Below are 17,489 nucleotides of genomic sequence, written 5' to 3' on the forward strand. Positions count from 1 at the left end.
AATTTACAGCCTCTGACTCCTCTCGGTCACAGGCAGTCCCAGTTCCGGTAAACTTAAGGGTCACTGCCATGGGGTCTGACTGCGCCTGAGAAAACAGAGGTGTATTGTGAATGATGTGGCTGTGTCACAGTGCAGGAAGTTGTGTTGTTATTGTAGAGGGACAAAGACCAGGGTCAGGGCATGAATGGCCATCCATAGGAGACTCACTCATGCTCTCACACCGAGCCTCCACAACAGGCCTTTAATTATCCAGAACACACGCTCGGATGCATTTACACAAACTCCCAACGATACACACTATACTGACGCTATTAGTAAAAACCAGCAATCCCTGTTTAAATGTATGGGGGGTGTTTGGTGAAAGGTTCAGACTCTAGATCCCTTCTTAGGCATATTTTATGAAAATCAATTGCATGTATATTCAGTGCATTCCTTGAGCAATCTAAAAACATTGAGTCACTCTAGAATGTGGTCCCTTCACACAATGAGACACAGTTAATCAGTAACACATTCAGTCAGATAACAGTTAGCATATTACATTTTAATGTCACAAAGGCCATGGGGCCTGCCAAAGACTGAGCTCGTCCCCCAACGTACAGTAAAAGTGTTTGCTTGGAAACAGCAGGATCAACAGTGCTTGGTGAGGTGTTAAATAAGGCAGGGTCAAAGTATTGTTTAGTGTCATCATTGTGTGCCACAGTACAGCAGCATTCATCTGAACAGTTTTGCCCTGTGGGCCTGACTGACACCTAGGCAAGGTAACAGAAAGGCTCACATGGTGAAACACAGGAATGACGTAGGCAACCAGATAAACAACCGTTTGCTTGTTGATGGAGACGCTTACGGAAAAGCATTACTTGCTACTTACATTATTCCCAATGCCGTTTGATTGTCGCACTCTTACAAAGGAGTTGAAATGAGCCAATGCCATAAACAATGGAACAGCTTATGAGTAAATACATTGGCTCTCTAATGAGATGGCAAAGCCAGGGAGAGAGCTCCTGAACTTCAAAACCGCCAAGGGGGGATGTCGTCGCCTAATATGCTGCGTACATGACCATGGCGTCAGTCGTTGAGTAACGCTCTGATTCCAATCGGTGTAGCTAAATGTTTGTTCATTACAAATGAGTCCACTCCTTGCAGTGCAGTCCATTGACCAATATCCATTATTTTATTTGTGACTCTTTACTGAGTATGTGCTAGAATTGTATAAATGAATTTGTCATTCGTACGACGGTAATTGAAACCATGTTGAATGCCTCAAGTGCTGGAAATGGCTGCAGGAAAATATTGGCAGACAAAAAGTAAGTAAATCTAATTTGGCTGTAAGCCACATGGCTCTTAGGTATGCAGCACAGAGACAGGATGCTTAGGGCACAGAGACAATAGCGGGGTTGGAATACTCATACTAACCATACTATTTGTGACGTGAATTGAGTATATAGTACACTTATTGGTCATAGTCTGCATTTAGTTAGTATGCCAAAAGTTTCCAGATGTCGTACTAAATTGGCCAAAATATGAAGTATACACACAGAGGACACTATTTCTGTACTTTAGGACCCATAAGGCAATTCTTTAGGAAATAGCCGTTGCTTTACATTGTTTTCAGATTTGAAGAATATGGCAGATGATATGCAGCTGAAGTACAATGAGAGCAGATACAAATTCATTGCTTTAATTATGACAAATGTTAAGAAAATGTTGAGCAATGTAATAAAGTAATGACTTCTCAAATAAGTTACCTTGCAAGTTATGCTGGCTGACAATTTCTTAGTTACGATGTCCTTACGAACTGCATATCATTACAGCAGTATGTACCGGTATGTTTGTCGCTAGCTACCTAACATTAGTTGCCTAACGTTACTTATACAAAAAAATATGCAAATATATAAACTATAGGCCAACTAACTACTAGAGGTCGACCGATTATGATTTTTCAACGCCGATGCAGATTGGAGGACCAAAAAAAGCCGATAGATTAAATTGGCCGATATTTGAAATAATTACAACAATACTGAATGAACAACGAACTTATTTTAACTTAATATAATAGATTTTATTTATGTATTTAATCTCAAATAATGAAACATGCTCAATTTGGTTTAATTAATGCAAAAAAAAAGTTGGAGAAGAAAGTAAAAGTGCACCATGTAAAAAAGCTAACGTTTAAGTTCCTTGCTCAGAACATATGAAAGCTGGTGCTCCAATATTCCCAGTAAAGAAATATTAGGTTGCAGTTATAGGAATTATGACGCGTCAACCATTTCGCTCTATACCATCTGCATTTCATATACCTTTGACTATTGGATGTTCTAATAGGCACTTTAGTTTTGCCAGCCTAATCTCAGGAGTTGATAGGCTAGAAGTCATAAACAGCGCTGTGATCAAGCATTGCTAAGAGCTGCTGGCAAACGCAGTAAAGTTTGAATGAATGCTTGCGAGCCTGCTGCCTACCACCACTCAGACTGCTCTAACAATTCATAGAATTAATTATAATACAAACACAGAAATACAAGCCTTGTCATTAATATGGTCAAAAATGGAAACTATCGTTTCGAAAACAAAACGTTTATTCTTTCACTGAAATACAGAACTGTTCCATATTTTATCAAACGGGTGGCAATCTTAAGTCTAAATATTGCTGTTACATTGCACAACCTTCAATGTTATGTCATAATTATGTACAATTCTGGCAAATTAGTTCGCAACGAGCCAGGCGGGCCAAACCGTTGCATATACCCTGACTCTGCGTGCAATGAAACGCAAGATAACTGACAATTTCCCTAGTTAATATTGCCTGCTAACATGCATTTCTTTTAACGAAATATGCAGGTTTTTTTTTTAAATATACACTTGTGTATTTTTTTATTTATTTTTTAATTCATTTCATTTCACCTTTATTTAACCAGGTAGGCTAGTTGAGAACAAATTCTCATTTGCAACTGTGACCTGGCCAAGATAAAGCGTAGCAATTCGACACATACAACAACACAGAGTTACACATGGAATAAACAAAACATACAGTCAATAATACAGTAGAACAAAAGAAAACAAAAAGTCTATATACAGTGAGTGCAAATGAGGTAAGTTAAGGAAATAAATAGGCCATGGTGGCGAAGTAATTACAATATAACAATTAAACACTGGAATGGTAGATCGGCAGAAGATGAATGTGCAGGTAGAGATACTGGGGTGCAAAGGAGCAAAATAAATAAATAGATACCAGTATGGGGATGAGGTAGGTAGATAGATGGGCTGTTTACAGATAGGCTAAGTACAGGTGCAGTGATCTGTAAACTGCTCTGACAGCTGGTGCTTAAAGATAGTGAGGGAGTGTGAGTATGTGAGTATCCAGCTTCAGAGATATTTGCAATTCGTTCCAGTCATGGGTAGCAGAAAAATGGAAGGAAAGACGACCAAAGGAGGAATTGGCTTTGGGGGTGACCAGTAAGATATACCTGCTGGAGCACGTGCTACAAGTGGGTGCTGCTCTGGTGACCAGTGAGCTGAGATAAGGCGGGGCTTTACCTAGCAGAGACTTGTAGATAACCTGTAGCCAGTGGGTTTGGCAACGAGTATGAAGCGAGGGCCAACCAACGACCGTGTACAGGTCGCAATGGTGGGTAGTGTATGGGGCTTTGGTGACAAAACGGATGGCACTGTGATAGACTGCATCCAATTTGTTGAGTAGAGCGTTGGAGGCTATTTTATAGATGACGTCACCGAAGTCGAGGATCGGTAGGATGGTCAGTTTTACGAGGGTATGTTTGGCAGCATGAGTGAAGGATGCTTCGTTATATAGGAAGCCAATTTAATTTTGGATTGGAGATGCTTAATGTGAGTCTGGAAGGAGAGTTTACAGTCTAACCAGACACCCAGGTATTTGTAGTTGTCCACGTATTCTAAGTCAGAGCCGTCCAGAGTAGTGATGCTGGACGGGCAGCGATCGATTGAAAAGCATGCATTTAGTTTTAATTGCGTTTAAGAGCAGTTGGAGGCCACGGAAGGAGAGTTGTATGGCATTGAAGCTCGTCTGGAGGTTAGTTAACAGTGTCCAAGGAGGGGCCAGAAGTATACAGAATGGTGTCGTCTGTGTAGAGGTGGATCAGAGAATCACCAGCAGCAAGAGCAACATCATTGATGTATACAGAAAAGAGAGTCGGCCCGAGAATTGAACCCTGTGGCACACCCATAGAGACTGTCAGAGGTCCAGACAACAGGCCCTCCGATTTGACACACTGAACTCTGTCTGCAAAGTAGTTGGTAAACCAGGCGAGGCAATCATTTGAGAAACCAAGGCTGTCGAGTCTGCCAATAAGAATGTTGTGATTGACAGAGTCGAAAAGCCTTGGCCAGGTCGATGAATACGGCTGCACAGTAATGTCTCTTATCGATGGCGGTTATGATGTCGTTTAGAACCTTGAGCGTGGCTGAGGTGCACCCATGACCCGCTCTGAAACCAGATTGCATAGCGGAGAAGGTATGGTGGGATTCGAAATGGACAGTAATCTGTTTGTTAACTTGGCTTTCGAAGACCTTAGAAAGACAGGGTAGGATAGACATAAGTCTGTAGCAGTTTGGGTCTAGAGTGTCACCCCCTTTGAAGAGATTCCCAATCTTTGGGAATCTCAGACGATACGAAAGAGGTTGAACAGGCTAGTAATAGGGGTTGCAACAATTTCGGCAGATAATTTTAGAAAGAGGGTCCAGATTGTCTAGCCAGGCTGATTTGTAGGGGTCCAGATTTTGCAGCTCTTTCAGAACATCGGCTATCTGGATTTGGGTAAAGGAGAAATGGTGGGGGCTTTGGCAGGTTGCTGTGGAGGGTGCCGGGCAGTTGACCGGGGTAGGGGTAGCCATGTGGAAAGCATGGCCAGCCGTAGAGAAATGCTTATTGAAATTCTCAATTATAGTGGATTTATCGGTGGTGACAATGTTTCTTAGCCTCAGAGCAGTGGGCAGCTGGGAGGAGGTGCTCTTATTCTCCATGGACTTTAGTGTCCCAGAACTTTTTGAGTTCGTACTACAGGATGAAAATTTCTGTTTGAAAAAGCTTGCCTTAGCTTTTCGAACTGCCTGTGTATATTTGTTCCTAACTTCCCTGAAAAGTTGCATATCACGGGGGCTATTCGATGCTAATGCAGAACGCCACGGGATGTTTTTGTGCTGGTCAAGGGCAGACAGGTCTGGAGTGAACCAAGGACTATATCTATTCCTAGTTCTACATTTTTTGAGAGGGTCATGCTTATTTAAGATGGTGAGGAAGGTACTTTTAAAGAATAGCCAGGCATCATCTACTGACGGGATGAGGTCAATGTCATTCCAGGATACCCCGGCCAGGTCGAATAGAAAGGCCTGCTCGCAGAAGTGTTTCAGGTAGCGTTTGACAGTGATGAGGGGTGGTCGTTTGGTCGCAGACCCATTACGGATGCAGGCAATGAGGCAGTGATCGCTGAGATCTTGATTGAAAACAGCAGTGGAGTATTTGGAGGGCGAATTAGTTAGGATGACATCTATGAGGGTGCCCGTGTTTACTGATTTGGAGTTGTACCTGGTAGGTTCATTGATAATTTGTGTGCGATTGAGGGCATCAAGCTTAGTTTGTAGGATGGCCGGGGTGTTAAGCATGTCCCAGTTTAGGTCACCTAGTAGCACGAGCTATTGATTTTAAGAAAGGCAAAAAATGTTTATGGTTAGGTACTTTCGTGCAACGATTGTGCTTTTTTCGCCAATGCGCCTTTGTTAAATCATTACCCATTTGGCGAAGTAGGCTGTGATTGGATGATAAAAATCAACAGGCACCGCATTGATTATATGCAGCGCAGGACAAGCTAGTTAACCTACTAATATCATGAACTATGTGTAGTTAACTAGTGATTAGGGGCAGCAGGGTAGCCTAGTGGTTAGAGTGTTGGACTAGTAACCGAAAGGTTGCAAGTTCAAATCCCTGAGCTGACAAGGTACAAATCTGTCGTTCTGTTCCTAGGCTGTCATTGAAAATAAGAATTTGTTCTTAACTGACTTGCCTAGTAAAATAAAGGTAAAATTGTTTTTTTTTTAATAAGATAAGTTTAATGCTAGCTAGCAACTTACATTGGCTCCTTGCTGCACTCTCGTAACAGGTGGTCAGCTTGCCACGCAGTTTCCTCGTGGAACGCAATGTAAATCGGCCATGCCGATTAAATCAGTCGACCTCTAACTACTCAACATTTATTGACTCGATTATTCCCGTCATTCTTAGCGTAGCTAAATGGTAAAGTCGTTTTGCGTTCTCAATGGACATTCGGTTGCTTTTGTAAATTCACTCCAGCTATCTACTCTGATTTCAGAGCACTCTCAGAGCACAGAATAATGAAATAATGAGTGCGCAACACCCATTGAATATGGCCAGTGTCAGTAAACGTAAGCAAAAAAGCATAACTAAATGGTTGCCAGCAGCACAGTCACCAACGCTCTGGATAACCAGCTCTGCTAGGGTGAGTAAAATGGTCAGTAGTCTCATTTGTGTCTGGAAGAAGCTAGCAAGCCAGCCAACATTCGCTTGGGTGCTTGGCTGATGTTAAAAAGGTCAGAACGTGCAAAATCAACCCTACTCCTCGGCCCGACCGTCCAAGGTGCGCTCCAAGAGCAAAAAGCTCAATTTACAAAATGGACAATCGACAACGCTCTGAATTTGAGCATACTCTGGCACTCCAGACTGAATTTAACACACCCAAACTAGTCATTTGTTATGCTAACTAGCTAGCTAGCGGTTGCATAGCAACAAATTCAACTTCCAGTAGACAGGCAAAGAGCTAGTACACTCAACTGAAAGGATACTGTTAGTTTACCTTATACTAAAATGACACTATACTACATACTTAATGAGAATATACTATATGTTTGTATGGGCATTCAAACACAGCTAATGTGTTCAGCACCATGGTGTTAGGGAAAACAATCATAAAACAGCAAGTGAACAAGAAAGGCCTATAAATCAAATTTAGGAAGAACCAGGATAAGGAAAAATAATGATTTACTGCCTGGTAGATACATCCTTATCTCTTAAAATAACTTAACTTCAGAGGAGAGGAAAATTAAACAGAGTTCAAATGTCGGTGAAGTAAACCTCGCCTTACATTTGAAAGGAGGAAACTTAGACATTACGATTCAAGTACAGGAGGCTCCAGCTTTATCTACTCAGAGACAATACATCTCTGATAAAGAATAAAAGTTAGTTGTCACAGTCAGTAGAGAAAATACACAAGACAATGGTTTGTAAAGGCTTGATATGTATAGAACTTATGAACTGGATCTGACCTTGGCATCAGTGTGTAGGTCCACAACAACTGTATAGCCTACCTAGCGAACAAATGTTTCCAAGAATGTTGTGGGGAAGTTAGGTAAAATAACCAAAATATAACCTTTAGGGAAAGTGCTGTATTAGCTGGGAATCATCCATTCTCAGAAAAGGAAACTTGTGAATAATCCTTAATAAAACACAAATTTTTGTATTAAATGTACATTACATGGAGCAGTGAACTACTGTCTCAGAGGAAAACTGCTTGTGAATTGGCACCATTAGCTGGCCACTTGCGTCATATTGTGCATGAGAGTTGAATTGACATTGATTTAACAAGGTCTTCTCCCACAACTGCCATTTTCTACACATCCCTTCAAAGTGCTTTGGCAATTACGTCAGTGACCTGGCTGGGTACACTGGCTGGCAATTTAGATGCACTAGTCCTATGGACTTCACATTCATCAACTCCGGCCCAACCTCCCCAACCTCAGAAAATTAACACCTTTAGCTACAAACCAGCTGCTGCTATCATGACTGTGTACTGGGACCCAGAACTTTCACTGTCTCAGAATGCAGGTGTTCTAGATCATGAACTCAGATATGCGCAGGGGAATCTTCCCTCTGTGTAAAATTGAGTGCCGCTGAGCACTTGGATGGAAAAACACTGAAATATCTCGCCGGTTAGGCATGTCTTCTCTGCTTTTTCCTAAATGGTTACGATGAGCTTGAACCATGTGGGGGTTGGGTTGTCCAAATGGCCCCATGTGGATTACTCATTGTAACCTTGCTACATCAGTACTGCATATGGTGTAGTACGTACACTCATGGTGCAGTATAGCAGGAATGCAGTGAATGTGATTAATAGCAAGCCAGGAATACTATATCAGCAGAATTGAACAATAGATCTACCGTAGCATATAACTAACCCCCTGGTTCAGTGATTCTCAAGCCTGTTCCTGGGGACCCAAAGGGGTGCCAATGTTTTTCCATAGCACTAAACACCTGATTCAAATCATCAAAGCCTGATGAGTTGGTGTGAATCCAATGCATAGTGCTAGGGCAAAAACAAAAATATGCTTCAGAACCGTCGCCTTGGATAAGCCCAGCTGGATTCCTTTCCCACCATTATGAGTTTTTTAAAGTTGGAGTTGACTACATACGATACTTTGACTTGGTGTTATGGACTGGGTCTGATGCTCTTTTAAGCCCCATTGGATCTCACTCTACCCTGTGATTAACATCACATATGGCACCCCATTTCCCATATAGTGCACTAGTTTCTACCATTTGGGACGCACGACCAGTGACATCAGCCAAAATCTGACAAAGCTTGAATCATAGCCTTGTTACAGTGCCAACAATGTAGTTTGGGTATGGTATCGATCTCACCGGCCTAAGGAAGATTTGAGAAAGTCTAATAATGTCTTTGTACAATGAAAACCACAGTCATGATATCAGATGATCAGTCCTTACACTGCACAAAGTAAAGGTACTGTAAACTTAAAGCTCTTCAGGCCTTTAAAAAAACAACTAGGCCAAGTGATTATGTCAATGGCCTGGAACATGAAAGAGGGTACCTTCAGCTGACCTGGAGTCAGTCTTCTCTCATGAATCAAAAATGACATCCTTGGTTGGAGTGGTAGTTAAAGGGTCTGGAATCTTACAGCTGAGACAACAACTGGAATCCCTCAGCAGCGCCACAATCTCTGATGAAAAACAAATGTCAACACCTGGCCCACTCCAGGAGCCCACCACAGTTTACCCTTGACTGAGACCAACCATTGGCTATTGCCAAATCCACTGCTGGCCCCCTGACTCATTCAGAACCTTAGAAATCGACCCTTTACCCACATTTTGGTCAATAGTATATAATGTGGGCCAATAGACACTCTGCCCCACATCATGTGGCAACATTGTAGCAAGTTTGTTTGGGTCTTCATGGCAGACAATGATAGCGGCCACGTCATTGTATCAGTCTCATTATGGCGTCAGAGCGCACAGGCGGCATCATTGAGGCCATCTCAATTTTGAAGTAGTCAATTTTCTTCTACGACTTATAGGAGTTTGTTTGAACAGGTATAAAGCAGGTATAAAGCCAAGCTTGGCATTTTACTGCCACCTGCAGTTAAGAAATGTTTACTCACAAATACAATTAATTTGCTGATCCCTCCTGACAACCTAGATAGTAATAATAGTAATAACAATTTCATCAAAATGGTTTAAGTCCTCAACAGGAGAGAACGACTGCCACGGAAGTTCAAGGCCAACCACGGTACTGCAGGCATTGTTTTCAGAAAACAGGTCAAATGGTCAATCTTCGTGTAAATAAAATTTAAAATAAAAAAGGCACAGAAGTTGAGAATAATTTAGTTGCTAATTTTTATATATATATATATATATATTACATATTTATTTAACTAGGCAAGTCAGTTAAGAACAAATTCTTATTTACAATGACAGCCAAGGAACAGTGGGTTAACTGCCTTGTTCAGGGTCAGATGACCTTGTGAACTCTTGGATTCGATCTAGCAATCTTTCGGTTACTGGCCCAATGCTCTAACCACTAGGCTACCTGCCACCCCAAACTGCTAATGGCAGTCTGCAGTACCCCGGTCGGCCTTCAACTTGAGTTAATGAGGGGGCAGCACTGAGTTAGTCTGCAACGTCACATCCAGGTATAGCTCAAAATTAGCATTTTATGGGTCCATGAGATGCGCTCTTAACCTACTTCATACGGCTTCAATGCGCAATAGTCTTCACATAGGAATGAATGGTGAAATCGGGGGAACAGTATCTGTGACAGCCGAAAGTTGGACACTGTAGGGGTTCAACATGGAATCAACATAGCCAGCCTGCTCTCAGACGTAACGTAATAAATGTATATCTGGAACACTCAAATTAATATATGTTAGGCATGGTTACATAAGACAGGTTACTTAAGGCAAAAATGTGAAACGTCTAGCAACCCAAAAATTGCGTGTTTAGATTCAATCGCTGACTTTTTTTTAGCATTTTAACAAATACTCACTACTTTACATGTTACATAACCCTTCTACAAACATTGGCCATCTAGATAACTTTAGCAACAACAAATTGGAATTCTTTCAATTTGCAACATATCATAGAAATGATAATTTGTAACATATACGTACGTAGTGGATGAACATCCATAATTAATACATACTGTAACGACCCTGGGTTTATAAGCACGGAAATCGACTACCGCACGAGCATGCTTTTGCGGCACATTTGATAGCGCACCCGACCTCGGGCTCAAAGGTCTAGGGTTCGAGACCTGCTCCCTGCTGTTTCATTACAATATGAAACATAATTGGACTGTCCCCAGTTTACATTTGCTTTGTTACGTCTACTCCCGAGTCCAGGCTGACATAGCGGCTTTTATTTCTAAAAGTTTTTGTATCAATGTCGAAATAAACTTTCCTATACCCCCATATCAAACACTCAAACTGGAAACATAACGTGTGTAGAATTAATTGGTTAGAGAAGTCTATCGCTTCCCCTGTAGTTTTGGAACAAAGTTGGTTCCTGTTTCAGCATGTATTTGGCCACTGTTCGCGTGGGTCATACAAAAATAACCTAATGATTGGTTGACAAACAGCGCCCCCCATAATGCAGGTGATGGCTGCATGATGCAGTTGGTGAGAAGCAACTCGATCAAAATTGCATGACCTTTGATCACATGATTTTTGTGAAGTTCGTGCAGTCGACGTAGTACTGCAATTTTAGCAACACTTAGAACCGCGATGACAATAAAAGTGATCCCCTCGAACGCGCCCATTCTCTATGTTGGCAGACCAGATTAACAACAACCGTCGCATTTCACAATGACCGCATGGTAACACGCTACACTTCATTCAACAGTTGGCTACTTTACCATGCGAGAAGACCTTAACAGTTAAAATTGTATACTACATGGAAAGGGAACACCTAATAGATACAGAATGTGTGGGTGTTTGGGGTAATAAACAGCAGCCCTACAACGGCACAATGTGGTGAGTGCCACACATAAACTTCGACGCACGAGCGGGAGGATAGTTTTCATCGTCTGACTTGTAACTATAGGAAGCGGGACTGCGAGCCTCCGAGAATATGCTGACAACACAATCACGTAAACACCTGGATGTGAATACGGTCAAATGAAAATCTGTGGTTGAGTCGGACAGTCGATCGGTGAAATGTGTCAGCCTCATTTCTGGATCAATTTTGGCACTATTCTTTGTCGAAATTCAACATCAATTCACAACAAGGGGTGGTGACAAATTACACAAATCATTAGACGCAACGCAGCAATCGTATTTTGACATTAAAATAATGAATGGGAACACATTTAGGCTACATACCCTCGAAATAGTTAACGGAGTACTAAAGTCCCTTCCACCGACCAGTCGAAACCCCCAAGGTGAGGGTCCCTTCAGTGTCACGGTCTGGGGCATAGTTGATTTAGAAAAATTATATCCGTAGGAACTGTGCGATAAACTGCAAAACAACTAGGTTCACCACCTATGAGCTGCTAGGCAACACTGTCTCTGTCGCAAAAACTTTCTTCTCCACTTGATTCAACTTTAAATAATGAAACCGCCTCTGACGTGTGATTGGGAGTTGTTGTGTGAAGCCGCCTGACTGCCCGCCTCGCACAGAGTTTAATATCAATGGGAGGGTGCAACGAAACGCGGTTCCATGGAAACGGTCCACTCTTTATTGGTTTAAATTGACAGACCATCTAGATTAGAAGAACATATTGTAGTTTTTTAACTAAAGAAAAAAGTACAAGATTGGGATAGATGGGACATTAGAGTTCAGTTCCCAAGGTCCAGTTAGTAGGCGCATGTGTATAGTAGGACAGCGTTTTTTTTTTAAACACCTGCATATACACAGGCAGTCAATTCTGATCTTGTTCCACTAATTGGACTTTTGACCAATCACATCAGCTCTTTTTCAGATATGATCTGATTGGTTAAAAGACCAATTACTGAAGAAAAATACATCAGAATTGGGCTGCCTGTGTAAATGCAGTTTGAGCCTGCTTGGTGTCACACTTTTGCTCAAACTAACACACTTTACTCCAACAATCAACTAATCAGGATCTTCAGTTTAGAATGCAATTAGTTTAGTCAATCGTGTTTGCTATGGATGGGGGAAAAGTGTGACTCCTCTGGCCAGGGAGGCCCTAAGTGAGATTTGGTTAGGGCTCTCCACCTCGAGGGAAAAAAATTTATTGGCCGCAATCTTGACATCGAAGAAAACATTTACGTTTTAAAATTAATTTACTGCAATTCTGCACATTTTACAATGGGGCAGAGAGAGAAAAATATCAGTTTTAAAGCAAAATTCCTACAATTCTACATATTTTTCCATGACTTATGCCATGTTAATATGATATCTGAGTGAGAATGGCAAACAAAATCAATGGAGGGACCGTGCCTGGAGGTCAGGGCCCCTAGGCACCCTCCCAAACTCGGTCCTGGGGCCCCCGCTGGGTGCAGAGGGGAGACCGAGTTTGGGAAATCCTGACTTAGACTATGGAGACCAAATCCATTGAGGACTTTAACCTATGCCAGAGAAAGCAACTGAACAATAGATACAACTGAAAAGTTATCATGTCAACAGCTGATATTGATTGAAAACATTACAATGTGGATGCATTGAAAAACAGGAAATTTATAATTGACTGATTTACCCAGTCAATTATACAGTGACTCACTGAGTATGATTTCTGTCTGTGAGTCTATGACCTCAGACATTCCAGCATGGCTAGGCTAGCCCTGTGTCTGTACAAAACAGACATGGGAATTGAAGAAGTGTCTGAGGGTATGCTGGTGAACACTATTGAGTCAGAATGAGTCTGGGGTACATACCTACCTGTGTCAGAGTAGCCTGACAGATGTAACTGATTTCTAATGATAACATATCTAATGGTATTGAACAACAGTGTGTGTGTGTGTGTGTGTGTGTGTGTGTGTGTCAATGAGAGCATATCAAACCAGTGATGTTCTATGTGCCCTACATACTAAGGAGCCATAGTACACCTATAGGAGACACTGGGGTTAATCAGCTGTCTTTCAAGCATGAGCTGTACAGCTCTGTCACAATGACAGTGTCTGGAGAATGACTTCATATGTGTCAGTGCAAGTGTTGGATAAACTGTTGATCATCAACCCTTCTATTTGAAAACAATATATGTTTTTGATGCCTATTCTCCCTATAAAACAGTGGAAATGTCTCTGATCAACACCACCAGTTTAAGGCCTTGTGTATGGCCTGCAGATGTACAAATGGTAACATTTTCAGTAAAATTTTAAAAAGTATATTTGTGGCTCACAGCTTGTTTCAGAGATTTATGTCGCCAGTGTTGCAGATGCCTCGTCATACAGTATGAGACAGTGTGACACAGTGGAAACAATGATGGCACTGCAACTCCACTATCTAAAGAGAGAAATTAAGTGTAATTCATGTGGTTAGAAAAATGCTGAGTGGAACAACACCTTTCCCCCTCAGGAGACAGAAAAAATTTGGCATGGGTCCCCAGATCCTCAAAATGTTATACAGCTGCACCATCTCGACTGGTTGCATCACCACCTGGTATGGCATCTGACCGTAAGGCATCACAGAGGGTAGTGCGTCCGGCCCAGTACATCACTGGGGCCAAGCTTCCTGCCATCCACAACCTAGGCGTTGTCAGAGGAAGGCCCAAACAATTGTCAAAGACTCCAGTCACCCAAGTCATAGATTGTTCTCTCTGCTACCGCACGGCAAGCGGTACCGGAGCGCCAAGTCTAGGACCAAAAAGCCCCTTAACAGCTTCTACCACCAAGCCATAAGACTGCTGAACAATTCATCGATCAAAGGGCCACCCAGACTATTCACCCCCCCTCCCCATTTGTTTTTACCCTACTGCTACTCACTTTTTATTATCTATGCATAGTCACTTTACCCCTACTTACATGTACAAATTACCTCGACTGACCTGTACCCCTGCACATTGACTCGGTACCGGTACCCCCTGTATATAGCCTAGTTATTGTTATTTTATTGTGTTGCTTTTTATTTAATTTTTTACTTAGTTTATTTCGTAAATATTTTCTTAGCTCTATTTCTTGAACTGCATTGTTGGTTAAGGGCTTGTAAGTACGCAGTTCACAGTAAGGTCTTGATTAGAAGCAGATGTAATCGTTAGATAACCACAGGGCCAAAGTATCTCTAGTTAGCCTAAGTTTATAGTGTATACAACATGCTCATCAGTCAGGACTCACCAGTACAGTGAGTTGTGGTAATGGTCATGATGAATAGGAACTATTTGTAGCTCTTCCCTGCTCACTGAGGGTAGAGTCAATTTACATTGCTATCCATCACTATATATGTAATCAAACAGCTCTGTTTTTCACTCACCCATACAGACACCAGGTGTTCCAGTTGAATGTTTAATGTAGTGCTTGGTTAAGGTTGCTGGAACAATAAACAGGTGTGAATGGATTTGAACATGGCTCATTCATTTGTCATTTAATCAAATGAGAATAAGAGCAAGGTCATGTGTCAATGTGTTTGTAAGTACCCTTCACAGGAGGATCAGGCAACAGTATATACAAAACAGAGGCACAAACACAGACACTCTTTCTGTCTCTCTCCCTAGCTCTCTCACACACACAAACATGTGCACCCACACACATACAGGCATGTGCACACACACAAACAACGTATACCCATTTCAGACAGAAGATGTGGTATATTGCCTGTAAAACATACAAGGCTATGTTTATATGATCCCCTTTCAAACAGCCCCTTAAATAACACCTGGCAGGTCCCTTTCAGGCATATCAGTGGGTAATTGACAAATCGGAATTGGTGTTGCTAAACCATTGGGGCAGTTTGCATTTCAAATTAGGGAGGTGTTAAACAATGGAAGTCTTAATGAATTTGCATGCATAAAAGCAGATAATCGTTGATACAGACCCTGTATTTTGGTTACAGGGTCTGTGAAAATGCAGGAATCAGGCCTCCTGAGTGGTGTAGTGGTTTAGGGTGGCAGGTAGCCTAGTGGTTAGGGTGTTAGACTATTAACTGAAAGGTTGCAAGATCAAATCCCTGAGTTTAGGAGGTAAAAATATGTGGTTCTGCTCCTGAACAAGGCAGTTAACCCACTGTTCCTAGGCTGTCATTGAAAATAAGAATTTGTTCTTAACTGACTTTCCTAGTTAAATAAAATGTCCAGGCTGTGATGGGGTGGCTCACAATTGGCCCAGTGTTGTCTGGGGGAGGGTTTGGCTGTCCCATTGTGCACTAGTTGTGCACTAGTTGTGCACTAGTTGTGCACTAGTTGTGCACTAGTTGTGCACTAGTTGTGCACTAGTTGTGCACTAGTTGTGCACTAGTTGTGCACTAGTTGTGCACTAGTTGTGCACTAGTTGTGCACTAGTTGTGCACTAGTTGTGCACTAGTTGTGCACTAGTTGTGCACTAGTTGTGCACTAGTTGTGCACTAGTTGTGCACTAGTTGTGCACTAGTTGTGCACTAGTTGTGCACTAGTTGTGCACTAGTTGTGCACTAGTTGTGCACTAGTTGTGCACTAGTTGTGCACTAGTTGTGCACTAGTTACTCCTGTGGTGGGCTGGGTGCAGTGCAGCTGACATGGTAGCACAGTGTTTTCTTCCGGTACATTGGTGCGGCTGGCTTCCGGGCTAAGTGGGCATTGTGTCAAGAAGCAGTGTGGTTTGTTTTTTGGAGGATGCGCGGCTCTCGACCTTTGCCTCTCCCTAGTCCGTACGGGAGTTGCTGTGCCACCAGAGACTCTGGGTTCGCGCCCAGGCTCTGTCGTAACCGGCCGCGGATACCACGAAATTGGGGAGAAAAAGCGGTAAAAAAAAAGATGCAGGCATGATACATTAGTGGGATCTTTGTCTGTGTATGAAAAGGGTATTACTGTATCCGTGCATGGATGCTTCTAGAATGGCCTAATAAAAAGTTTATTTGAACCCTGTGCTCTGATGACCTCTGTCTTGGCATCAGCTGCATCTCTACAGGGGTCACACAAACTTTAATGACACCAACCCTCTCATTAACTCCCAATGAGCGCCAAAATGCTTGCGGATGCTTCCAATAAACCATGACCTAAACCCCTGTGAGTGATGGGAGGGAGGACCGGATAGACACTCTGCTATACTAGACTTGGCTAACAGGATCTGGTTAACACACCCCACCGCAATACTGGATGCTGAGCTCAGCCTTCTCGCTGCTTTGTTCTTGCCACAAACCATACAGCTGAGTGCAACTGATGCCAGCTCTCTCTCTGTCTCTTTCTCTCTCTCTCTCTCTCTCTCTCTCTCTCTCTCTCTCTCTCTCTCTCTCTCTCCTCAATCTCTCACTCTCTCTCATCAACAGCGACCATCTTGGTTACATGGTCCAAACAGATTGTGTAGAAGCTGGTGGACAAAAAGCAAATTACTTAACAAACGCCACAGTAGGTCACCCGCTGGATTGGGCCTTTTATAATGTCCACTGACATCTCAGATAGAGCGGAGAGGAAAAGGAGGGGGCATGATATCAACTTGATCAGATTTGGTATCCTATTATTACTGTATGATAACAGAGGAAAGGAGCAATAATCAGGTCAATTTTACAGCACAGGAGGTTGGTGGCAGCTTAAAATGGGAAAGAGGGCTCGTTAATGACTGGAATAGGTGGAACCGTATCAAATCCATCAAACACATGGTTTGCAGGTATTTGATGCCATTACATTTGCTCTGTTGTGTGTTTTACAGGTAGGTCAAACAGTAGTTTTCTTTACATGCACACAGTATCTATACATACATACAGTATGTATGCTAATTTAGCTTCCATTACGTGTACACAAATCTTGTTAGATGAGGCGTGTTCAATTCAGTGAATTTGACATTACAGAAACATCATATACCTGATTCACTGAACCAAACTGAAAATGAGGAGTAAGTATATTGCTGTAAATTAGAGCAATCAGCAGACAGCAGGATTAAGAACAGTATATTCTGCTGTAAATTACAGCAGTTAGCAGACAGAGGGGTTAAGTACAATATATTGCTGTAAATGAAAGAAATTAGCAGACAGTGGGATTAAGTAAAGTATATTGCTGTAAAATACAGCAATTAACATACAGTAAACTTTCTAAATCTCATAAGAAGCATTAACAATCTGTGGTTAAAAATGAATAAGCCTA

At 42.1% G+C, this 17,489-nt stretch overlaps 2 protein-coding genes across 3 annotated transcripts in view; one reads left to right on the forward strand and one right to left on the reverse strand.

Moving 5' to 3' along the window:
• LOC112228327 (PDZ and LIM domain protein 4) overlaps positions 1-11,924 on the reverse strand; it is a 41,179-nt gene extending 29,255 nt beyond the window's left edge. Inside the window, exon 1 of one of the 2 annotated variants that reach the window (XM_024393549.2) lies at positions 11,647-11,924. In XM_024393549.2, the coding sequence (XP_024249317.1) occupies positions 11,647-11,739 (93 nt within the window). In that variant the 5' untranslated portion in view covers positions 11,740-11,924. Of the gene's footprint in view, positions 1-8,862; positions 8,970-11,646 lie in introns of those variants that run through there. The other variant, XM_024393550.2, reaches the window with a different exon arrangement.
• LOC112228326 (prolyl 4-hydroxylase subunit alpha-2) overlaps positions 1,172-17,489 on the forward strand; it is a 75,103-nt gene continuing 58,785 nt past the window's right edge. Inside the window, exon 1 of the mRNA XM_024393544.2 lies at positions 1,172-1,304. The gene's annotated coding sequence lies outside the window, so the exon portion shown is untranslated. The remainder of the gene's footprint in view (positions 1,305-17,489) is intronic.

The sequence above is a fragment of the Oncorhynchus tshawytscha genome, linkage group LG30 (genome assembly GCF_018296145.1).
Source record: "Oncorhynchus tshawytscha isolate Ot180627B linkage group LG30, Otsh_v2.0, whole genome shotgun sequence".
NCBI lineage: Eukaryota > Metazoa > Chordata > Actinopteri > Salmoniformes > Salmonidae > Oncorhynchus > Oncorhynchus tshawytscha.